This window comes from Sturnus vulgaris, chromosome 16, assembly GCF_052056855.1.
Source record: "Sturnus vulgaris isolate bStuVul1 chromosome 16, bStuVul1.hap1, whole genome shotgun sequence".
Taxonomy (NCBI): Eukaryota; Metazoa; Chordata; class Aves; order Passeriformes; family Sturnidae; genus Sturnus; species Sturnus vulgaris.
Window position 1 is genome coordinate 7,479,794 of NC_142258.1, and position 25,310 is coordinate 7,505,103.

The 25,310-nt window shown below is 38.2% G+C and overlaps 1 protein-coding gene across 1 annotated transcript in view; it reads left to right on the forward strand.

Annotated features, from left to right (window-relative positions):
• DNAH3 (dynein axonemal heavy chain 3) overlaps positions 1-24,419 on the forward strand; it is a 58,487-nt gene extending 34,068 nt beyond the window's left edge. The window contains exons 43-62 of the mRNA XM_014869077.2: positions 994-1,288; positions 1,751-1,930; positions 2,962-3,085; positions 3,177-3,333; positions 3,778-3,921; positions 4,464-5,130; positions 5,241-5,406; positions 5,731-5,947; positions 6,894-7,076; positions 7,969-8,167; positions 9,047-11,188; positions 12,117-12,342; positions 12,714-12,958; positions 14,270-14,386; positions 15,187-15,341; positions 16,112-16,279; positions 17,098-17,240; positions 17,806-18,010; positions 19,226-19,363; positions 19,547-24,419. Coding sequence (XP_014724563.2) covers positions 994-1,288; positions 1,751-1,930; positions 2,962-3,085; positions 3,177-3,333; positions 3,778-3,921; positions 4,464-5,130; positions 5,241-5,406; positions 5,731-5,947; positions 6,894-7,076; positions 7,969-8,167; positions 9,047-11,188; positions 12,117-12,342; positions 12,714-12,958; positions 14,270-14,386; positions 15,187-15,341; positions 16,112-16,279; positions 17,098-17,240; positions 17,806-18,010; positions 19,226-19,363; positions 19,547-19,900 — 6,225 coding nt within the window. The 3' untranslated portion in view covers positions 19,901-24,419. The remainder of the gene's footprint in view (positions 1-993; positions 1,289-1,750; positions 1,931-2,961; positions 3,086-3,176; positions 3,334-3,777; positions 3,922-4,463; positions 5,131-5,240; positions 5,407-5,730; positions 5,948-6,893; positions 7,077-7,968; positions 8,168-9,046; positions 11,189-12,116; positions 12,343-12,713; positions 12,959-14,269; positions 14,387-15,186; positions 15,342-16,111; positions 16,280-17,097; positions 17,241-17,805; positions 18,011-19,225; positions 19,364-19,546) is intronic.
• Positions 24,420-25,310: the final 891 nt, after the last annotated feature.

A 25,310-nucleotide genomic window follows, 5' to 3' on the forward strand; every position in this document is an offset into this window, starting at 1 on the left:
GCACATTGGTATCTTTATTATGGAAACTAATTATTTGACTAAATGATTTAGAGGTATAAATAACTATATTAGGCTGTTTGGTGATTGATTTGCAACATTTCATTAGTCTCTGTGAGCTCCCTTTCATGCTTTTCTCTCAATTCTGGTACCACTAACACTGGAATTTCAGCACTGCAGATGCACATGGAGCTCTGAGGTTGCCTGGTGATTAAAATTTGGGTTCTGTTTTGCTCTCTAACAGCGTTTGATATCAGGGATACCATGGTGGGAAAAAGCCAAAGCCTGAATTTCCATTCCTTCATTTCTGATTTCAGTGGTTGATCTCATGATATTGTAGTATGAGTTACTTAGAGAAAGCAGGCAAACAGACTTATTATTACTTTGGGATGTAGGGAACAGTACTGAGAGTCTGGATGCCCTCCATTTCCAAATAGGGCACTCAGATTTTGATGGCAGCTTTGAACTGAGTGGAAGGGAAGCACAGCAGAGATCTGCAGATGAAATTTCAAGATAACTTGTTTAACTTTTCATTCCACTGTAGTTGCAATTGTCTTGTCTATGAAGTACATGAGAGATGTAAGATTGCATTTCATTCTGCTGCTGAAAATTTTTTCTCAATATCAAATCCACAGCTGCTAATTATAAGTAAAAATAAGGAAGAGAGAAGATTTCCATACTAGCATTCCTTTCCCTTTGCACAGTAGGGGAATAGAACTAGGCCATACTTAACTCTGTAGTTCTCCAGACTTCATATAATGTCTGTGAACCATCATATAGGTAATACTGGTTGTGCTATTGACTGTATAAACCCTGATCAAGAAGTGGGGCCTTAGTATCTCCTAGAACCTTGTTATAGCTTAGGTTTTCAGACAATATAATATTTAAAAAATGCATTTGTGCTACAGGATTCCTGTAGTTGCTTGCAAATATTCATGTTGATTAAAGTATTAGATGTTTGATTTTCATGTTTTATTTTACTTTCCTGTGTAACAGGTGTCTGAGCTGATCATTCCAACAATGGAAACTGCCAGACAAATGTTTTTTCTTAAAACGTATGTGGAGCATAGTGTCCCTTTGCTTTTTGTGGGTCCCACTGGCACTGGAAAAACAGCTATAACAAACAATTTTCTACTAAAACTTCCAAAGGAAAAATACATCCCGAGTTTCATCAATTTCTCTGCAAGAACCTCTGCTAACCAGACCCAGGATATTATTATGTCCAAGCTGGACAGAAGAAGAAAAGGAATATTTGGACCTCCAGCAGGAAAAGAAGCTATAATTTTTGTGGGTAAGACATATTTTTCATTTTTAAAAACAATTTTCATTCTGGCTTTAGGCAAAGGAAGTCGTTTACCAAAACTGGTGAATTTGGATTGCCTCAGTGCTTTTTTCAGGCATCCAGAGAATCCGAGCATCTCCTGAGTTGGAAGGGACCCACAGGGATCATTGAAGGATTATCACTGCCCTTGCTGAAAGATTTAAGTGATGGTTGTTTTCAGAATACCTCTTAGAGTTACAGTAGGACAGGACATGAAACAAAACAAAATCACCAGCTACACTAAGTTAAGCCATCACCCTTAATTATGCCTGTGAGGTTTAATGGTATTTGATTTTGGCTAGTTCAATGGGAAGCAGGAATAACAGCACACAGCCTTTTTCTACCTCTGGTTCAGTTATTTTTCCTTCTTAGAAGAAAAATTTAATTCCTAAACACTGAGGTTTTTTTACTCAATGTCTGTGTTCTCCATAGATGACCTGAACATGCCTGAAAAGGAAGTGTATGGAGCCCAGCCAGCTATTGAGCTTCTCAGGCAATGGATTGATCATGGGCACTGGTATGACAGGAAAGATGCATCCCACATCAGTATCATAGATGTCCTGCTGGTCACAGCTATGGGTCCCCCTGGGGGAGGCAGGAATGACATTACAGGTGAGAAATACATTACTGTGGCCAGTGGTTATCTAGCTGACTGAGGTTAAGGGATGGGTTCAGGTTTGCTGATGGCAAATTCAACATTTATCTATGACTGCTGGATCTACAGGTGCATTCACTGAGTGGGTCATTCCAAGTACAGGTCTGTTATGTTCAAGTTCAAATCTGTACCTTTGCCAGAGGGGAGTTTAATCAACATTAGAAACATGTTTTTAGTGTGGATTAAACTGTGAATGACAAAAGTTATTCTAAAATTAACGATAGAGATTATTTCTGTTTCCTATTCTTTGGAAAAGGGAAGGAATACATCTGTTTGCCATGTCTCTGGCAAGTCTCTTCTGAAGTTCTATCTCCTGCTGCTAAGGTAGGCTGTCTGCATTTATTTACAAAATTGTTACCTCCAACTCCATGATTCCTGTTACAGCACCATAAAGGAGGTTCTATTTTCTAATGAAAAAATTACATAAATAAAAGCCCTAATGTATCTTCAGCTACATTACTATAGGTTATATACAGCTGCATTGTTTTAAGGCACTTCATACTACTTTGCTTCTTATAAACACTGTGATAAAGATATAAGTGTATGTGTTCTGAGGAGGCTTTATGAAAATAACTCTTCTGATATAGCTGAATTTCTAAAATTTACTCATGTATAGACTGATTGTTTTTAGGTGAAAGCCAGTAACAAGATACTTGACTTTGTAAAGTTTTTACTGTGTCATATCATAATTAAGAAGGCTGAGGTGAGCTGAAATTTTTAATTGGGTAATAGTGGCCTTGTAATGGAGATTCATGTTTTACATATTCAAAACAGTTGTTTTAAGTTAAATACTGATAGAAAATGTAAAGCAGTTTATATTTCTTTTGCTTCACTGCTAGGGCAAAAATTTGTCAGAAACAAAATCATGAACCTGGTGCCAGATTCAAAGGTTTTTTTCAGTGACCGTCCAATCCAGAAGATGCTAGCTGAAAGGTGGAAAAATATTTGAACATTTAAATCTCTCTGCATCCTTCTGTGTGTGTTACAGGACGCTTCACACGGCACTTAAATATTGTCTCTATCTGTGCTTTCAATGATGACATTTTAACCAAGATTTTTACTGCAGTTACTGACTGGCACTTCAGCAAAGGCTTTGATTCTTCATTTCTGAGGTAATGAGATCTATTTCCTGTAGCACCTTTGTTGTCTTTTCCCTGTGATTTATCTGCAGAAGTTAAAATTGTATTTCTTTTCCTTCTTAAGGCTGGGTAAAATGATGGTCCAAGCAACATCAGCGATTTATAAATTGGCAGTTGATAATTTTCTCCCAACCCCTTCAAAATCCCACTATGTCTTTAATCTACGGGATTTTTCCAGGGTTATTAAAGGAGTTCTGCTCTGTCCACACACTCATTTGCAAGTAAGTTGTAGTTTAATTATGTGTATGTAAGAGAGAGCAGTGAAAAAAGGAAATTATTTTTATAATACCTGAACTATGATTTCAATAGATTTACAGGTTTAAGATCAGAATAGTCCCTGAATTCCTTGTTATGTATTCTCTGTCTGTCTCTGAGGGAGAGAGCTGTCATTTTGTTAATATAATTTGATTTGATACAGTAGAGAAAAATGCTTTGACATGAGAGTCACAGTTTATGTTGGCAGGAAGGACAAGATGGTAACTAGGTGAGGAATCCAGTAAAGTTAGCAGATGCTGGGCCATGTGCTGAGTGGCTTGGGATGGAAAGATTCCCACTGAGTTTAGTACAAGGTATAGCAGGGTCCAGATGGACATTTCTAACCTTTTCTTTTTGAACAAATCCTGCCTGAGCTATATTTACCCATTCTTTTGTATTTACATTTTCAGGATGGAGACAAACTGATCAGACTTTGGGTTCATGAGGTTTACAGAGTTTTCTATGATCGCTTGGTTGATGAGGATGACAAGAATGTTTTCTTTCAGATGGTACAAGAGACAACATTAAATAGCTTCAAGCAGAACTTTAATAAGGTATTTTTGGGAAATGTGCTGGAACCAAGATGATATTGATGCATTTTCAGAAATACTTAAACATTGAGATTAAATCAGTATTGGAGATATTTTGCAATATTTTGATCAGTGAACTTAAAAAGTACGGACAATCTTTTATTCAGCATGGAGTATTCCTATCAGAATGATTCATTACTTTTGAGGGATTCTGTGTTGGTACAGAGGACCAACTGGAACGGAATAAATTTCTTGCACAGCATTTATCTATGCTTTTACCCAAGATAACTATTTGGATGATCTGATGGGTGTAGTGAGTACCTTCCTGAGAAGCCATTTTAGAACTAGGCCTACATTTGACAGCAGTACCTCCCTGTGGGGTATGCATATGTGGAAACCTGCACGCCAGCCTACAGTATTATTTTTCAGACCAAGGCTGTAACTAGAACAGTGAAAAACAGTGCTTTCTGCAGTATTAATGCTATGTAGGTAAGGATTATTACGACTTTAAAGAAAATAATTCTCTAATATCTAGAATTATTGGTTGATTCTTGTCTTTTTCCTAGGTACTGAGTCATCTCTCACCTACTGGAAAAGTCACTGATGATAATATTCGCAGCCTGTTCTTTGGAGACTATATAAAGCCGAGCAGTTCTGTCAAAATTTATGATGAGATCACAGACTTAAAGCAGCTGACAAGCGTGATGGAATTCTACCTTGAGGAATACAACAATATCAGCAAGGCCCCGATGTCCCTGGTGATGTTCCAGTTTGCCATTGAGCACATCTCGAGGATATGCAGGGTACTGAAACAGGATAATGGGCACCTGCTGCTGGTGGGCGTTGGCGGCAGCGGCCGGCAAAGCGCCACCAAACTCGCCACCTTCATGAATTCCTTTGAGCTCTTCCAGATTGAAATTACCAAGTCCTATGGCATCAGTGAATGGAAAGATGATATTAAACAAGTCATGCTGAAAGCAGGTGTTGGTAACAACAGTATGTCCTTTTTGTTCTGCGATAATCAAATAAAGGATGAATCATTTGTAGAAGATATCAACATGCTTTTAAATACTGGGGATGTGCCTAATATCTTTGCAGCAGATGAGAAAGCTGAAATTGTTGAGAAAATGCAAAGTGCAGCAAGGATGGAGAACAGGAAAATTGAAGCTACACCCCTTGCCATGTACAGTTTCTTTATTGAAAGGGTGAAGAAAAATTTGCATATTTGCTTAGGTCTGTATACAGTGCATTGTCTCATAGAATATTTTTGTTTAGTTTTTTTTGTTTTTCTGCTTCCTAACTGCAAAGAAACTTAAGTAACAATCATGTTGTTATTTTTGTAGCCATGAGTCCTATTGGAGATGCATTTCGGAATCGATTACGGATGTTCCCTTCACTGATAAACTGCTGCACCATTGATTGGTTCCAAACCTGGCCTACAGATGCTTTGGAAATGGTTGCTAACAAGTTTTTAGAGGATATTGAGCTCAAAGATGACATTAGAAAAGAGTATGAGTTTATCTCTCAAGAAATATATGAAGCAAAAGTTTGTTCCCCTGCCCCTTGTGCCCTCAGTGTATTTATCTGTCCTAATAAACGGACAAAGCCAACTCTGGGCTTTCAGAGCAAGTCAAAGATACTGAGATACTGTATCTGATGTTTCAGAAAATCAAGCTGCTCTTTGAGAGGAGTCCAGAATATTTCTAATAATGGGGAAAATACATTTCTCCTTCCCTAATACTAATATGACTTCATGAGCTTAGAGTAGTTTTTTGAGAGTTGACATAAAGACAGACTGTTATTTTCAAAGTAATGTGGAAAATTTTTCCCCAGGGTTGTGTCGGTGTGCAAATATTTCCAAGAAAGTGTGAGAGAACTCTCTGCTGGCTACTACGCTACTCTGCGCAGACACAACTACGTGACACCAACTTCCTACGTGGAACTGATTCTCACCTTCAAGACCCTGCTGAATAGAAAAAGGGAAGAAGTTGACATGATGAGGACTCGTTATCTTGTGGGACTTGAAAAGCTTGAATTTGCATCTTCACAAGTAAGTTTCAGATGAAATTGCTGAATATATGCCATATGCATACTTCAGTGTGGGGTCTGTATGGCTGAAACTTATAAAAATAAAACTTATTGATTTGTTCTTCACTATGTTCATGATGCTATTAATAGTTTTCTATAGAAAGCCAGCAGGAAAATTTAGATTTCTGCCTAGTCATTTGAGGAAACTGGTCTCTGCATTTGGATTATACCTCTTAATAGAAAACAAAATTAAAATTATTATTCATTATTATTCATTCATTAAATGTTGAAGGAATAAACATTATAAATTTCATTATTATCTCAAAACCTTATATGGAGAGTCCACCTCAGCATTCTAGTATCTATTATCCTTTTCAAAATAGGGGAGAAATTGAAAGACATTGTAAGACAATATTAAACATTAGTTCCTGAGTAGATTCCAAGTAGGAAATTGATCAGGTTCCAGATAAATAATTCCTTTTTCAACCCATGTGATCTAGGAATTGATCTTTCCAAGATACAAACGAAAGGGGCTTCTAGATACTTGCTGGATGAAGAAGATCCAGTTTGCCACTGTTACTGTCACTAATTCCGTGTTCCATTCCAGGTTTCTTTTGAATTTTGTTTTCTATCTATGAACTAAAGGACTATTTGGACTTTCATTATCTGAAAGTGACTGAGGAAAAAATAGAATTAATCAATATATTTCTCATTATTGACATTAATGAATCTTGAAAAAGCAAGTGTATTGCATAGATGATGATAAATATACCTTTAAAAATCTAATCAGTTAAATGAAATAGCTCTTAGTAAAAATAAACTAGAAAACTATTAATTCTTTAGATCAAATGTCCTTTTTAAGATTCTATTACTATAGGGTCTTCCAATCTTTATTCCTAAGACTTCAAGATATGAAATGCATACAGTGTTTCCACAGATTTTTTTTGATTTCCTGTTGTATTCATCAGGTTGCAGACATGCAGAAAGAACTGACTGACCTTCAGCCTGAACTGATTAAAACGTCTGCAGAAACAGATAAAATGATGGTCAAGATTGAAAAGGAAACAGTTGAAGTAGATGCAAAAAAGGCAATAGTATCAGCAGATGAAAAAGAGGCCAATGATGCAGCTGCTGTTGCCCAGGGTATTAAGGTAAGAGCACAAGGGTTTGAGCCTGGAGCACAATGGGTTCCAAGGAAATGGGAGCTGTGATGATGTGATGATGTGTTAATGGCCTGAGCCAAGCTCTTAAAGTAACAAAATTGCAGATGATGAATGACACACTTCTAATATAAACACAGTAAATTTGGGCTGTTTGGAGTCTGACTGCATCTCGAAGTCCTGCATTAACTTCCCTTCCTAGTTCACGTTCCAAAAGCTGTATAGCTCTTATTTCTCTACTAGTATATTCTCATTTTCAACAGATTGAATAATGAGTTTACACTGTTTCCAGGCCCAAAGACAGTTAATTTAGAGTTAGCTGAGGTAATTTGGCATATGCTGCATGGAGTCCTGTTAGGGATAACCTTAGAGGTAATGCCATAGCCAGACGTCTGTAACACAGATTTTCTTGTGGGAAGCCTCAAGACTCCTCAATATTTTTTCTGTAACTATCTGGAAATGCCATAATGATATTTATTATGGATAACTGCTTAGATCAGAGTATATGATAAAGAATTTAAGCTGCACAGTATCCCTTTTTCACCTATCAGCACTGTAAGATTTAACTAAGAACAATTGTATCTAATCTTTATTTTAATTCTCATTGCTAAACCAGAGAGACTTTGATCTTGAAAGCTTGTCTGACTTTTTCAACTATCAGTTCAGTTTATGGAATTTACTAATTTATCTACAAACCTTCCCTCTGTAAACTGTGCAGTCAATTTGTGAAAGTAATTTTCTCTCCTAGAAACACAATATTGTGAGAGTCTATTTAATGGGTACTGACCAAGAGAAAAGGTTCTGTGAGGCTGTGCTGTGGTGATCAGGCTGCAGGCCTGGCATTGTGTGAGGGTTTACAGCTTTCTGCCCAATGTCTTAACAGGACGAATGTGAAGCAGACCTTGCAGAGGCTCTGCCAGCTCTGGCTGCAGCAGAGGCAGCTCTTAACACCCTGAATCCTTCTGACATCACTCTGGTGAAATCCATGCAGAATCCACCTGGCCCTGTCAAGCTCGTCATGGAGAGTATCTGTATCATGAGGTCAATTAAACCAGAGAGGAAACCCGACCCCAGTGGCAGCGGTAATGACACAGCTTTTGTTTTCCCTACCCCAGGAATGCGTGGGTGCTTCTGGCAGGAATGCAGCTGTGTGCACTGGGGGTGCATTTTGCTGGCAGTGACAAGTACACTGAGGAGTAAAGAGCTGCTTTTGCCATGCTCACATTGCCCTTGCCTGACACTGTTGTACAAGCTTTGTAAGGATGATCCCAGCCACCAGCACAAAGTCATCTCTTCAACTTGCTTTGACCCAACCTTGAGATTTGCATCACCTTGAGGAGCTCTGGGCACTGGAGGTGTGCTGTGCACCATCTGCCTGTTTCCCCTTGTAATCCCTGCTTCCAAACTATCAGTTGTGCTGGGAGAGGGAATTCTAGTTATACCTCTGCCATAGGTGATTATTCTAACAAGATTTTTCTGTGTGGTTTAATGTTGTTATTGTGGGATTGCATAGAATTAGCAAGGTAGGAAAGAGACCTTTTTCTTTCACTTTTCTTCTACCTTATACCAATACAGTTCAACCCTTCATAATTAAAAATAAGAATTATATAAATACCTTTCATCCAAAATGGTCTTATCTGGATTAAGAAGGAATACTTCCACAGTTACTGATTTATCTCATAGACAATGATAAGAAAGACTGTATAGTAAATTGTTTCCCTTAATGTGCTTGGTTGATTTAGAATTAATATGCAGTTAATAAATATGACTTTGGTTAGTGATGCTGAAGGTCCAGTCGGAATTCCTTTAAGTAATCATTTTCCCAAACTATTTAATAGTCTTGCACAGTGAAATTCCACTGCAATATAATTGATGCTAACTCTTCATACTATGTTTCAAAGTATTTTTTTAGTTTGAACATGCATATTGTGAGCCTGATTTTAGTCTTATTTCCAATACAGGTAAAATGATTGAAGACTTTTGGGGGCCAGCTAAAAAACTTCTTTCAGATATTAAGTTCCTTGACAGATTAAAGTCATTTGACAAGGATAACATTCCTCCTCCTATAATGAAGAAAATTAGAGAGAAGTTTATGAATCATCCAGATTTTCAGCCAGAGGTTGTAAAAAATGTCTCCTCTGCCTGTGAAGGCCTTTGCAAGTGGGTGCGAGCCATGGAGGTGTATGACCGAGTGCAGAAAGTGGTGGCCCCGAAGCGCGAGCGCTTGCAGGCGGCTGAAGCAATACTGGACGTTCAAATGCAGAAGCTGCAGGTGAAACAAGCAGAGCTGAAGGAAGTTGTTGATCGCCTTCAAGCTCTGCAAGATGAGTTTGATGAAATGAATAACCGGAAGAGAGATTTGGAGAATAATATTGAACGTTGTTCTCAGAAGCTGGTGAGAGCTGAGCAGCTGATCAGTGGTCTGGGTGGAGAGAAGGAGAGGTGGACAGAAGCTGCACGGCTATTAGGATTTCAGTACATAGACCTAGTAGGGGATGTGTTGTTGTCATCAGGAACTGTGGCTTATCTGGGAGCCTTTACAGTGGATTACCGCCTAAAATGCCAAAAGCAGTGGCAGGATCTGTGCATTGAAAAGAACATTCCGTGCTCCAGTGATTTTAGCTTAAGTAATACATTAGGGGATCCAGTCAAAATCCGTGCATGGCAGATTGCGGGATTGCCAGTTGATTCTTTTTCCATTGACAATGGTGTAATTGTTTCTAACTCAAGAAGATGGGCTTTGATGATAGATCCTCAAAGGCAAGCTAACAAGTGGATAAAAAATATGGAGAAAAGTAACAAGCTGGCAGTTATCAAATTATCTGACACACATTATGTGAGGACATTAGAAACTGCTCTTCAGCTTGGAACACCGGTCTTGCTAGAAAATATTGGTGAAGAATTAGATGCTTTCTTAGAACCTATTTTATTAAAGCAAACATTCAAACAACAAGGAGTAGAATACATGAAATTAGGGGAAAATATAATTGAATATTCAAGAGACTTCAGGTTTTACATGACAACCCACTTAAGAAACCCTCATTATTATCCTGAAGTGGCTGTGAAAGTTTGTCTCCTCAATTTCATGATTACACCTTTGGGTCTTCAGGACCAGCTTCTTGGAATTGTAGCTGCAAAGGAAAAGCCTGAGCTAGAAGAAAAGAAAAACCAGCTCATTATAGAAAGTGCAGCCAATAAGAAACAACTAAAGGAAATAGAAGATAAAATTCTGGAGGTCCTTTCCCATTCAGAAGGAAACATCTTAGAGGATGAAACAGCAATTAATATTTTGTCTTCATCCAAAGAGTTATCTGCAGAAATCTCTGAAAAGCAAAAAATTGCCTCTGTAACTGAGCAGGAAATAGATTCTACTCGAATGGGGTATAAGCCAGTTGCTGTTCATTCAGCTGTTGTCTTCTTCTGCATCTCTGATCTGGCAAACATTGAACCTATGTACCAGTATTCATTGATTTGGTTCATTAACTTGTATGTTCAATCTATTGCTAAAAGCAGAAAGAGTGGACGTCTAAAGGAGAGAATTAAAAATATAACTGACCATTTCACAGTAAGCATCTATAATAATGTCTGTCGCTCGCTGTTCGAAAAGGACAAGCTGTTATTCTCCTTCCTCCTAACAGTAGGCATTATGAAGGGAAAAGGAAAGATAGATGATGCAGTTTGGCGTTTCCTACTGACAGGAGGTGTTGCTCTTGATAATCCTCACCCCAATCCAGCTCCAGACTGGCTGTCTAACAAATCATGGGCTGAGCTCGTACGTGCATCTTGCCTGACAAACCTGCAGGGACTAATGGAACATGTAAGAGACAATTCCTCCAAGTGGAAGCCAATCTATGACTCTGTCAGGCCCCATGAAGAAGATTTCCCAGACTCCTGGAACTCACTGACGGGGTTGGATCGCATGGTTATTCTCAGATGTTTGCGACCTGACAAAATTATCCCGGCAGTGCAGATGTTCATTGTGGAAAACATGGGAAGAACATTTATTGAACCACCTACATTTGATCTTGGAAGAAGTTACAGTGATTCAAATTGTTGTGCCCCTTTGATTTTTATATTATCACCTGGTGCTGATCCTATGGCAGGTGAGATTGGTATTAAAAAGATCTTTTTTTATCTAGTTAAATGTCACTGAGTCTGACTAACCCATTAATAGTGTAGGCCCCCTCATTTGATCTTTAAAGTGCCTTTAAAGTACAATACAGCAATGATGAAATATCAGACACTGGCACCTGCCCATATATAAACAATGATAGTAAAATTTTTTAGAGGGTGGGATGAAAGTAGTGGTGTTCAAATGTCTCCGTCTCTGAGCAGCAATTTGGGGATCTAACAGATTGTAGCATCCAGAGCAGTTTATAATTTGTACTTGCATTACAATTCTTTCAGTGGGTGTTGGAGGTTTGCCCCAGTCTTTACTGCAACCCCTCCTCCAGTAAGTTTCCTCCCTCTCAGTTGCTGATTAAATGATGCATAGGCCGCACTTTAAAACACATTTGTTAAATGTACTTTAAAGTATAACTACCCAGATTATTTTTAAATCTGGTTTTCTGCCAAAAGAATTGTGATATGGAGCCATACTGTAAGGATATGTATTTCCAGAAAGTACTGATTTTGATAGTAAAGCTGGAGGTCTATTTGTAGCCAGATCTAAAGATCCAATTTGCAGCTCAAAACCCATAAACAACTGTACCCATCCAGTGGAGTTGAGGGATGTTGTGCAGCCTGGAAATGAACACTCGGGGCCAAAGAAGAGGTCAGCCATTTAATCTGGCTAGGTTTTGGGTTTTTTTTAATAATACCTTATACTCCTAAATTTTAGTGTATGCCATAGAGATACAGTGACTGATACAGCATATGATACTACATCTGGATTGTTGAGGTAGTTTTGTTTTTTTTTCAATTGAGTAAAATATTTGTTGACTTTTCTCCCTTTAATTACTTTATAAAAATGATTAATATATTCTACTTTCTAATAGACTTTGTTTGCATGTATAAAACTTGCCATCATAGGTTTGCTAAAATTTGCTGATGATGTTAGCATGGGAAGCTCAAGCATTCAAACGGTTTCACTTGGCCAGGGCCAGGGCCCAATAGCAGAAAAAATGATTTACCAGGCTATTACTGATGGAACCTGGGTAGTGTTACAAAACTGTCACCTTGCAACCAGCTGGATGCCTGCCTTGGAAAAAATCTGTGAGGAAGTTATTGTGCCTGAGAATACCAATGATAAATTCAGGTAGGAGTTTTAGTATTTTGCACTTTGTATTTCCTGTTTGCTGAAGACTGCTAAAAAGAAATTAAAATACTTATGTAAGAATGCCTAAGTATGACATTAATGTAATTTATGTGCAGTGATAAAATCAAGATCCATAATTAAGAGGTCATCTTTTCTACTTGTCCAATATAATCTACTTTTTGCCTGTATTTTAGACCATATTTAGATGTTATTTTTATGGTTAAGGAAGTAGTAAAACTTAGTCTTCTAGAGATCAATAAGAAGGATTCTATTTTATATTTTTGATTTGTTATTATTACTACTACTACTACTACTACTCCTCTTACTATTATATGATTTTTTAATAATGTGCTTTTGAAACTCCTTTTTAGGTTGTGGTTAACTAGTTATCCATCAGAAAAGTTTCCTGTTAGTATCCTCCAGAATGGCATCAAAATGACAAATGAGCCTCCAAAAGGCGTTAGGGTGAATCTCCTTCGCTCATACCTGAATGATCCCATCTCCGACCCTGTGTTTTTTAAAAGCTGCCAAAAGCCAAAACTGTGGCAAAAAATGCTTTTTGGCCTTTGCTTTTTTCATGCTGTTGTGCAGGAAAGGAGAAACTTTGGCCCACTGGGTAAGTTTTAGATTATTTTGCACTTCATTAAAAGAAAAAGATTCGTTTTGAAATGCATTGCTGGAGTCTCTCTGTAAAAAGGCAGTACTGTTAACAGTTTTACAAGAGTGCAATCTGCATTGCACAGAACATCATAAAGTCTAAAAGCTGTTATTTGCAGGGATTTATTCAGCCAAAGCTACTTTTGAAGCTACTGAAAGTATTACCTTGGGGAAGACTAGAAAATACTATTTTTCCAAATAAATATATTATACAGTACTTACATGAAATTATAGCTTACTAAATGATTAACTTATTACTGTAGTTCTTGCTAACAATGAAATTCAGATACTTTAAATTTTTGTAATTAAAAATGCCTTCTTCTATTCTGCTTTTGTTACTTATGTGCATACTTTGTTTTATCTAACCTAGTGCATGTTTTTACTCAGTGTGAAACAAATCTATGTAGCTGCAGTGTGTTGTTTATAACATAGCAGTGAAAAGATGCATTCGTGAGATTTGTGCTTCAACTTTTTCTGTGATCTTCAAATACATAGAAAACTATATAGAATTTCTGTATAGCATAGAAATATATGGACTTAGAGATTCCACTTTTATAACTATATGAAGTTTATGCTCTGCACTTGTGTAAATGAAGTTCTCAGTCTTCCATTCCAACTGTCTTCCTCATAATAGGTTACTATTAGGAAATGATATATTTTGACTGAAAGCCACTTTCATTATTTAAATAGTCAGCTGTTTAAATAAGCATTAAATTTCCAGTATGAAGACACTCATTTATTGCTCTAGAGTAAAACTGAATTTTCTAGAGGTCATTTTCTAACGTAACATCTACTGCTAAAGTGACCAACTATCTGGGTAAAGAAGGATAGTTGCATCAATAGCCCTATTTTTGGTTTGTACTAGGGAATTAGGCTTTCTGAAGGATTATTTTATCTGGAGTATGTTTCTGATTTTTTGTCTGCTTGCTTGCTTATTTTATTGTACTGTTACTGTGAATGTCATCTGCAAACACTATTAATAGATGGGCAGATTAAAAAATGAAATCAGTAAGTGAATTAAAACTCCTCATCATGTCCAGATAGCAACAGATTAGCTTGTACATGCAGGTAAAATATAATTTTCAGGGCACTGTGATGCCAAAATGCCCATGCTTAATAAACAGCCTGGTATATTCCAGGCTTCTTCTAGACTATCTGGCAGTTGTGTCTTCAGCTCTGCAGGAGCAGTGTAGTACCAACACCACCATTTCCTGAGCTCAGCTGTCACTACATTGCACCACTGCCCTGTGATCTTTTCTGAATTGAACAGGTTGGAATATTCCATACGAATTCAACGAGTCTGATCTCAGAATCAGTATGCAACAGATTCAGATGTTTCTGAATGAATATGAAGAAATCCCATTTGAAGCTCTAACTTATCTAACAGGTACAGACATTATATCCTCTCACATGGATTTGTTGACTTTGCTGGGCACTTTCAGCTGATACACTGATCAGCTGGTGAGTTCTCAACAAATTGAGTGGATTCCACACCAGTTTGTTTTACTGGCCTTCCACATCCAATGTGCTTGTCACTGGATGGATGTTGGAGCTGGACTGTAATTGGAGTTGGATCCTAAACCCTCAGATGTCATTGTTGTTTTGACTTGTATATGGCTACAATTACTGATGGTCCAGGAAACCTCCTGGTCTTTGCTTCATACACATCAAATAAAACCATCGATGGCCTCTGGGTCACCTTTGCTGATTAATGTCAGCCTGACACAGGAAGCTTTGGCACTTCACCAGAGGATGTGATAATACTCAGGGGTTTAAAGCAGGAGGTTCTGATATGTGTAAATAACTCAGCTGCTGTGGCTATTCTGTTCTCTTTCTCCAGGGAGATAAGCTGCTTTTTGGCACCTCCTTTGTCAGCCTTGTCATTGTTGATTTTTGTTAATATTATGATTAGCTTTATGAAAAAGAAATCTGCGACATGAGTAGCAGTTACTCAGACCAACTCACAGAAGTACTTAAAGCTTCCATCATTAAGACACATAAGTTTAGCACATAGATGTTCAAGTGTCTAATTTTCATTGAATCAATTGAAGTATAAAAGCTAAAAACTTTGGGAGATCTAGAGCTTTGGAGCTTCAGCTTACTAGAGTTTCACATTATTGCAAAGCAATTTTTATTTGTTCATTCACTTTCAGTTTTTTTGTTCTGATTTTCTTTGTCTTTTTCCAGGGGAGTGTAACTATGGAGGTAGAGTGACAGATGATAAAGACAGGCGTCTTCTCCTGTCCCTGCTTTCCACAGTCTACAACAAGGATATAGAGCAGGAGAAGTACATGCTTTCAGCTGGAAGTGACTACTACATACCACCACATGGCCCATATGAGGTGAGAGGACAAGAACTGTAAATTCTCTCTGAGTTACTGGGGAAGAACTTACCTACACTGTGCTTGGATAATGCTGAATAAAACAGAAAATAAACCCCATAAGATCATAAAGCCATGCCAGAATGTATCTTGTATATGAAATATGAACCTGGTACTTAATATCTGCTATACCCCAACGAGGATGTAGAGATTATCCAATAGTCTGGCATTTGTTGATGGAGAGAACCACCCCTGTGCAGAAACTTCCAAAATAGTTCTAGAAAGCCAATAGAAGTCAGGCTGCAGGAATTTACATGGTACTTCTGCACTTTCTTGCAACCAGTCTGACCTTGAAAGCATCAATCAGGAGGAAAAGCTGGAATGGCAAGTGTATACTCAATTTCCATCCTCTTTTTCCCTTCAAACAGCTGCATAGAGATAATGAATGTGCTCAAATCCCACCTATTTGTGTAGCCCACAGTCGTAGGGATGACACATCCAGCATCCTACCCCTTCTGTGACTCCTACCAGCACTCCTTGGATATTTCTAATGTACTTTCCTTTCTCTTGCCACTTACACGAGGGTGGTATTAACAACTCCTCCGTGAGTTTTTGAATCACTCAGAACTTTTACATTTATCTCTGTGGAGAATCAGTCAGTTCCTGGATGTGTTTAACAGGAAACTACCATCTTGAATTGTAAGTGGGTAGGTTCTGTCCCAGTTTGGTTTACTGATCATTTCTGAATATCACATTGCATGATGTCTGATATCTAAATGCTTGTTTTACAGTCTTATGTTGAATATATACGAAGTTTACCAATTACAACACACCCTGAAGTGTTTGGACTTCATGAAAATGCAGACATAACCAAGGATAACCAGGAGACCAACCAGCTTTTCGATGCAGTGCTCCTGACTTTGCCTAGAGAAGCAGGGGGAGCTGGCAAGTCCCCTCAGGTAACTGGGGAAGAAAGATCAATTTGCACTCTGGAAAGGTGCCCTTTCCTGACATGTCTTAGGTCTCAGAGTAATCCAACACCTCTCATCTCATGACTGTAGCACTGGGAGCAGATGTGAATGTCCGTGTGGAGAAGCAGATGGATTTGGCATAGATGGACCTTTAAAGATGGAAGATACTTCATGACTTTGCATTCAATCCAAACAGATTAATACCACATGTCCTGGTAGCACAGGTTACTCAGGCCAATTCCATGCCACTTTGAGATACAGATAAATAACCTTTCAAGCCTCTCAGATTTGACATCTATTTATTATACAAGTGGATTCTTGAAAAGTGGAATGGATGGAGCCTTGTTTCCTGCAGGGTTGTCTGGTGATCTTATTCTCTGATGTCTAATATGTTTTCAGTAAAGTTTCTCTTGTGGCTGTGGTATTCATGGGGTCTTCCCCTTATTTTGCTCATGCTGCATGCTTCATCTTTTCCTTCATTGTGGCAGTAATATGATTCTGCTTGTCTGCTCTCCTGCCTGTTTCCTTAGAAATCGCCTAAAATCTTGTTACAAACTAAAAAGTACTAACAAATTTAAAATTATTGAGAAGGAAGGAACAAGCAGGCACATACAGAGACAGATAGGATAATGGCCAAAGCAAATAAGGGCATAAAAGCACTGTATCTTTAGGAAAATGGACTAAAATACCTATGTGGTTATACAGAAAAAAAATAGAAAGTCTGTAGTGTTTTGTGGAATTTATTAAATAAAAATAGGAGGGTAAAAAATGAATATTTGTTAATCATTGCAAACTTGTGACTTCAGGAAGTTGTTGAAGATTTGGCACAGGACATCCTATCGAAACTTCCAAGTAGCTTTGATATGGAAGAAGTGATGAAGGCATACCCAGTACGTTATGAGGAGTCCATGAATACAGTTCTTAGGCAGGAGCTAATTCGATTTAACAGGTATGGCTCAGTGTTTTGTGTAGTACTTCTTAAACTGAAATATGCTTGTGTTCATTGGGGCTCTACATTACATTGGTGATATACATATACAATACATTTTTCCTAACATGTTCGATTCTGCTTTGGATGAATCTTTTAAAAAGACTTGAAAGCTGCAGCTGGGTACCTGAATATAGCAATAGTACCTGTATTCTTGGATTATGAATTTAAATCTGATTTGAGTTTGTTGTGTTGAGGTAGAGCAGCCTACTTTAGTCTTTGTGATACCCAGGTCCCAGTATTCACAGCACACTATGACAATGAGTGCTACAGGCTTTAAAGCTCTTGTCACTTGATTTCCCTGGTCTAGAGGGAAAGTTTTCACTGTCTTTTATTCTGGGTGTGTGTGTTTCTAATTTGTTTGCTTTTCTAAAGTTAAGTAAGAGTTTTGAAAACTACTGGTGAGATAAGGAATTTCTGATAGGACATTTACCACCTCTATCAACACTTCATTCAAGTTGGACTGAGGGGTATTTAGCCAGGTAATAAGAAGTAAATAATGACAATTCCTTTGTTTTCTCTGAAGGCTTACTGCAGTTATTCGGAGCAGCCTCATTAATATAGGCAAAGCCATTAAAGGCCAAGTGTTGATGTCTTCTGAGCTTGAAGATGTTTTCAACAGCATGCTAATGGGAAAAGTGCCATCAATGTGGGCTGCCAAATCCTATCCATCACTGAAGCCCCTGGGAAGTTACGTGTCCGATCTCCTCTGTCGTTTGGAGTTCTTCCAGGTCTGCTAAACTGACACTGAGGAGTCTGGGGAGTTGTAGTTGAAAGCTGGATGGGGAGAGTGTGTCAGTGCTGTCCTTGCTCAGCAGTCCCTGGGTAGCTCCAGACTGTGAGCTGCTCACACACACTCTGCAGTTAGCTGGGCAATTTCTCAAGGTGAGCTGGGAGCATGATCCCTTGGTGCTAATCCAGTGCTGCTTTTGGTAGTTTCATCTTTCTATTTCTAGAAGACTCATTTTAGTTTGAATTGGTGTCTGAATGATTTCCTTGCTGAAAGAACATCGAGCTGGGTGTGAGAATGCTTTAGAGCCACTCCATAACAGGCACTATGAAAATTTATATACGTCTGTAAATATCTTTCAAGTTTCATAAAAGGTGGCATCACTTTCACACACTTTTTGAACAGGCCATTTTATTTTTAACTTGCCATTCCATTATTTCCCTTGCACTCTTAGCACTCTTAAAACTACTAAAAATTTTGAGTGTACCTTAAATAGTGAGGTACGGAGATGTAGTGAAACCCCATAGAAGTCAGGAGAGAAGAAAGCTAGAAAGAAGTGACTGAGATTTATGTAAATGGCAGAGTTTCCTGTTTGCTGGAGCAGAGCATTGTATGGGCTTTTTTGACTCCAAAGAACTTACAGCAGTGTGAGAAAATTCTGCCCTTGTTTTGCTTTTTCCTACTGAATTGTGTGTACAAGGCCCAAGATCTCTCCTTGTCTGGCATCTTTGTACTGGAATGATTTCCTCTGCTAGGATCTGAGGTGTAGGCTGTAGTGAGTGCCCTCACAGTGATCAGTGAAGAATGTAAAAGAATTTGGCTTTTTCTCATGTTAGGAGACTGGTGTTTACAAAACTGTAAAAGGAAGTATTTTGATAAAAGTGTCCAAATTCAATCACTTCTCTTGTTTTTGGAGGCCACTATCTACACTTAACAAAATATGCTTATGCTACTTCCTGAAATTTTTCTCAGTAGTTCTGGTTGTTTCAGAATGAGTGATTATTTTTGTTGTCATTCTAAAGAACTGACTTCTGTGATTTGTTGTCTCTGAAAAACAGAAAATTGATGGAAGAATGCAGAGAGTCCCATCAAGGCTTAGATCTCATTGTGCTGTTTGAGTATATCTGAAAAGACATCCCTTTTTCTGGTGAATTGTCACAGTGACGCCAAAAATATATTGGATTTTTTTACATTTGTTTTCTCTCTCCTTATTCAGAGTTGGGTTGACAAGGGGCCACCCACAGTCTTTTGGCTCTCAGGATTCTTCTTCACTCAGTCTTTTTTGACTGGTGTTTTGCAAAACTTTGCCAGAAAATACACCATCCCAATTGACCAGATTGGATTTGAGTTTGAGGTAAGAAAAATGCAGAAGAATTTTGTTTTTCTTGATCAGTTTGAAACATGTTCAGGGACAACAAGAAATAGAGTTTTCAGATGAAAAGTTATTTTATTTAAATGAGCAATTTCAGACTGTCACTTATAGGATTTAGTATACTCCAGATAAAAATAAAATCAAGCAATGGTTTAATCATTCTAGGTGATGAAACAGGAGTACACAATGGAGAAAATGCCAGAAGATGGGGCTTATGTGAGAGGCCTGTTTTTGGAAGGTGCACGATGGGATAGAGACTCCTTGGTAATTGGAGAATCACTACCAAAAATCCTTTATGATCCTTTGCCTATAATATGGCTGAAGCCTGGAGAAAGTTCCAACTTTCTTCATCTGAACATCTATTCATGCCCTGTATACAAGACAAGTGAAAGAAGAGGTGTCTTATCCACCACTGGGCACTCAACCAACTATGTTCTGTCGATTGAACTCCCTTCAGACAAGCCCCAGAAACACTGGATAAATCGAGGTGTGGCAGCTCTGTGCCAGCTGGATGACTGAGAGGGTGCAATATTGAGATTGTAAAGATCTGCTTTAATCCTGTTGAATGGTTGTTTGTTTTTTTGGGGTTTTTTTAATGAAATCATGCCTAAAGAGTTTTGATGCTGATTTTAATGGGAATTCCCCTTCACAACTCTTGCAAATAAGATTGGGGATTTGCCTACCACTTCTGTGTCCCAGGAGTATGTAGGACAAGGAGGGAGGAGATGAGAATATTCTGTTGTCAACATATGAAACCAATCCTCTAATCCTCAGATAGAATGAACTACCAAAACTGTATTATAAAACTGTAGTCATTGTTTGATGAAGTGCCTCAGAATTTCCATGGAAAACTTCATGACAGCACATTATTGGGAGCTGCCATTTCTCAGAACAGTATAACTCTTTTTCAATATTATTTACCTACATATTCCAGGTACCTGAAACATGGAGTTGTTTTCTTTCTCTCAGTCTCACTTTACTTCCTGCCAGCAGCCCAGCCCCACACAGACATTCACTCTCCCCCCTCCACTATCTCATGGGGTGAGATAAAGACAGTTTAATAGGGAAAGCAAAAGCCATGCACACAAACAAGGCAAAACAATTCATTCCCTGCTTCCCAGAGGTAGGCAGGTGTTCAGCAATTCCCTGGAGACAAGGGGCCCATCACATGTAATGGTGACTTGGGAAGACAAGAGCCATCACTCCAAGTGTTCCCCTCTTCTCCCCCACTGTACACACTGATCATGATGTCACATAGTCTGCTATGTCCCTTCACTCATTTGGGGTCAACTGTCCTGGCTGTGTCTCCTCCCACCCTCCCAAGCACCCCCAACTTCCTCCCTAGCCTGGCAGTAAGAACAGCAGAAAAGGCCTTGGCTCTGTGCAGTCCCTGCTCAGCAATAACAAAAACATCTCTGTATTATCAACCCCGTGTTCAGCACAATCCAAAACACAGCCCCATACCAGCCAGTGTGAGGAAAATTGACTCTACACCAGTTAATTGACTAAACCTAGCACACTTCCTCATCTTACTCTCTTGCATGTTGGACTAATAACTGCTTGAAATTTTGTACTTGTTTAAGCCCTTTCATCAGAGAAGCTCAAAGTAGCTTGCAAACATTAATTAAAAATAAAATAGCCTGAACATCTTCAAAGAGCTGTGCAGTCATTAACTAATCCCCACAGCATGCCAAGAAGATACTAAAGATGCATCATTAGACTTGTGTACACAGTACAAGAGAGGCACAAAGATCAAGGCAAACATTTAAAAAAACATGCACTACACAGACATCCACTAATTTGGGGTCTTGTATTTTTTTTCATTGCCCAAATTGCAGCATTTTAATGACTTGCTGGAGGCCTCATGAAGTCAGAGATTCAGCCATCATTTAGCAATTCCCAGTATCCTGCTCCAAGCATTAAGAGATGTTGCAACAACTCCTTAAAAGACACAGTTCTTGTCATAGGAATTTGTCTGTTGTGTTGTGCTTAGGTCAAAACAGTTCATTATTGTTTTATTAACCACTGGTTTGTTTTATGCAGATATTCATAAAATAGTAACTGTTAAGAATGGTACTGCAAGGTCAGGCAGAAGTGTTGGGGGTGTTGTGCAGTGCTGTTCTGCAGGAAGATGAACAGCACAGGTAAACACAGGAGCTTCATGTTCCACACCTGACACCTCATTAACAGTGCAGCATTTGGTGTATCATTGCTGTGTGGTGAGTAGAGCAAAGATGTCAGGCCAGGACACCTAAAGGATGTTTGTTTTAATAAAAGGGACAGAGATGTGCAGGTGTTTCAAATTACTGAGAGGAAGAAACTACTCTTAACAAATTAGACTAAATGATATTTGGCACCTATACCAAAATAAAACTTGTTTATGAATGTTACAGCACACTCATCCAAGCAGACAACAACTTTTAAGAAGAGAATCATGTTTCAGTAGATCTATAAATAAATTAATTAAAATTGGTCCTTGAAAAAATTATTTTCTTAGACTTCATAAGAGAGATACTTTGTAGTTCTCATATAATTAAAGTTAATAGAAATTTACTGAACATTTAAAAAAACATTGTGGTGATTACTGTATTTTTGAATACCTGCATCTAGTTGTTGTTGTTGTAATTGCATCAACAATTCAGATCACAAATTAGGTCACTGTGGCATCAGAGATAACAAACCAGTCATGAGCCTCTTTGTATGGAAGCTCTGGCCAAAGGGGCAGGACGTGGCTGTAAAATCCTTCCCTCTGGATTGATCAGCTCAGTCTCTGCTCTCAGGAGGATCTTTCTACTCAGATGTAGCTTCTGTTTCAAGGCACTGGTGACACCTCACCTGCTGAAAGGGAGGCTGGGCCAACAACAATTAACTCTGAAATGAAGGTTTATCAATTCTCTTACAGATAATGCTGATCTTGCAAACAGTCCTCTAAATTAATCCATTTTTTAAAAGTCAGATTCATTACCTAAATTATATTTTATGGAGATCAATTACTTTTAAACTGTTCGAAATCTGTGTAATAGTTTGCCATGTGAGTTGCTTGTTAACCCTTTTTTGTGAACAAACAGTAATTGATAATTTATTAATTGACATAGTTGTGGGTCTTGTGAGTATACAGTGACTTTGCTATGACATGTGTGCCATGTCGTTGTTACTGTGTTGATTTTCTAAATGCTTCCTTTGTGCTGATGTTTAGATTTGATATGAAGGCATCTCTTGAGAATATAATTAAGGATGTATTTTAAGCTTTTGTAGACATGATAAAAAAATATATAGATAAAAGAGAATTTGTAAGAGGGTCTGTGCATCCCCTTCACCAGGGATCAGGCATGGCTGACTTGCTTTAGCTGATGATTACTGCAGTACATGATTTCCTAGGCTGCCCTCCCTAGTACAGAAAAAGTAATGGAATTTACTGTCAAGGGATATCTGTCTTAGAGATAATTTTTCTGTGGTTCTTTGAAATGAGCTTCCCAACCTTATTTTCTTAGCATTGTCTAGACCTTCCTGGAGAATGATAAACTGGCCAAACATTAGAATTCACAATCTTTCTTGGCTCAGATGCATTTAGAAAAAAGAAAAAGGTATCTCAGCTGCTACTTGGACATGATAGAAACATGAAAAATTTTTGGACAAAATATCTTGTAACAGTAGTATTATAATCCTTGGATTGACAGGTTTAGAATTTTTATTTCTTAATTAACACTCATTAAATAAGCCACAAAACCCACTTGTAATTATTTCAAATTGTAAGTTTACAGCCTTGGTAATAACTCAAGGCAGATGGAAAGAAATGCATTAATGGAACAAGAGGTATTTTTCTCTTAGCAGAGACAGATTTCCAGCTAGGGATGCTGTAAGACAGGGTTTGTACATTTTCTTAGGAGACTGAAACCTTCCTCTTATATGTACAAAAATTCTTTTTGAAAGTACTACCCTTGTGAATTTTAACACTGTTGGGCTCTTAAAGGGAAAGTTATACAGTGAAAAAGCAGAAGACAATACAAAGATCCCAAATTCTTCCACTTATACCTAGAATATTGTGCCTAATAGGATTAGAGTTACTAGTGAAAGTTGCAGGTGTCTGTTCTAATTAGCATTCTTGAAAATGAGTGCCTAGGTATGATCAAATAAGTGACCTTTCTGTCTGTGGATAAAAGATGGACGTTGCTGGTACCATTTCTGATGGATACACAGTAGGGCCCAGGACAGTGAGGTCCAGCTTGCCTCATTTTCTTCACATCTGAAAGGTATTACAAGAAGCAGCCTGTGTAAGTAGGAAGGTGGATCAGGTAACCTAATCTGTCTTAACCTGTTTTGGTGCTGTGAAGCTGCCCTGGGAATCAACTGGGGCACTGCTGCAGCAAAATGAGCATTTCCTCACCCCAGGCTATGGAGAGGGACATTCAGTAAGCAGCTGCCACGTCCATCTTCTTAAAAGGTTGTATGCTTGCTAATGTTAGTCAGAAATGCACAGCTCCATAAACTACAACCTTACTAATGATGGATTTAGGGACAGAACTTCCAGAAAGGAGGTGTTATTTAGGTATTCAAGGCCAGATTACTGTGTCAACAAATTATTACTGCCTTGCAATTGGCTTGCAGGAGAGTTCATGCAACTGACTCAGGACTTTTATTTCTGAAGAATATAAAGTTAATGCCATCATATTCTTCTAAATTATTCTAAAGCAGCTCCTGACTAGGGTGATAAATTTGAAAATGACAGTATTTACTGGAAAGGGACTAAAAGAAGGTTCAGCAAGTACAGGACAGAGTGTACACTGACTGGGTGAATCCAGTGCATTACAAATTCTGCAGAAAGCAGAAGCATTTTAGGACAACCTGTTTTTGCAAGTAAAATTAATGCGTAGGAATGACATATTGTGCAATCATTGGGATGCTTCTTGACAGACGTTCTAAGGGCCTTGGCATCTAATACAAGAGTACCAGCTGAGATGTCAGCCTATTTGCTGGACTGAGTTGCAGATGAATTTTTTTAATGAAACTCCCTCAAAATGGAAGTTTGCCAGTTTGACCTCCAAAAACAAAGGACTCTAGTTAGATTCTCCTTTCCATAGTGACTTTACCTTAAGCTATAAAAGAGAGGGTTTGCTCTCTAGACTTGAAAAAAGAGCTGATCTCATCCTTCTTTTAGCTGAACAGTCTGAAGTTTTAACAAATTTCTTTGCCTTCTGGTGATGGAGAGTAATGAGGACGAAGCACTAGTTAATAATTTTTCAACACTTTGAAGAATGATTAGGCTGTGTAGCATTTTAAGGCATCTCAAATAATGTGATGCTGGTTCTTGCTGGTTTCTCAGTTAAGCAAGTGGATACTCATCTGAGTGACTTGAGGGTATTTGAACCTTCTTAAAATTGCTTCTTTGTATTTTCCTTCAAAAGTAAACTCAAACTCCTGTTGTTGTCTTATTTGGTGTAAATCATCTGTGATTTTAGGGCTGTTCTTTTGAAATAATCTACATCTTACAGTATGTGCTTAGGAAAGAGTTGTGACTATAGAACAGACAGTAAATTTAGACTGCTCATTTCCATGGCTGTTTATTCACCTGATGCGTCAGAGCATCAGTACCTTCATTAGTCACATGAACTTCAGCAATTTAAAAGATTCAAATGACAGTTTAATGACAAAAGTGAGCTTAAGCTTCCATTCAAACCCCTTGCCTCTGCACATTTTGGTTGGGCTCAGCTGACGCATCCCTACACAGGTGTATCAGAATTAGGATGGGAAGCCTGTATTTAGACTTCTTTCAATGAAGAATTGAGCAGTGTGTGCAATCATGTTAATTTTTTTTCCCTGCTTTTCCAGTGCAATCCCTCTTTTCCTAGGCTAAAGGAGTTTTGTTTCGTGTCTTCCTGGCAGAAGTAAATTTGCAAAGCTTCCATTGACAGAACAATGGCATTTTACCTGT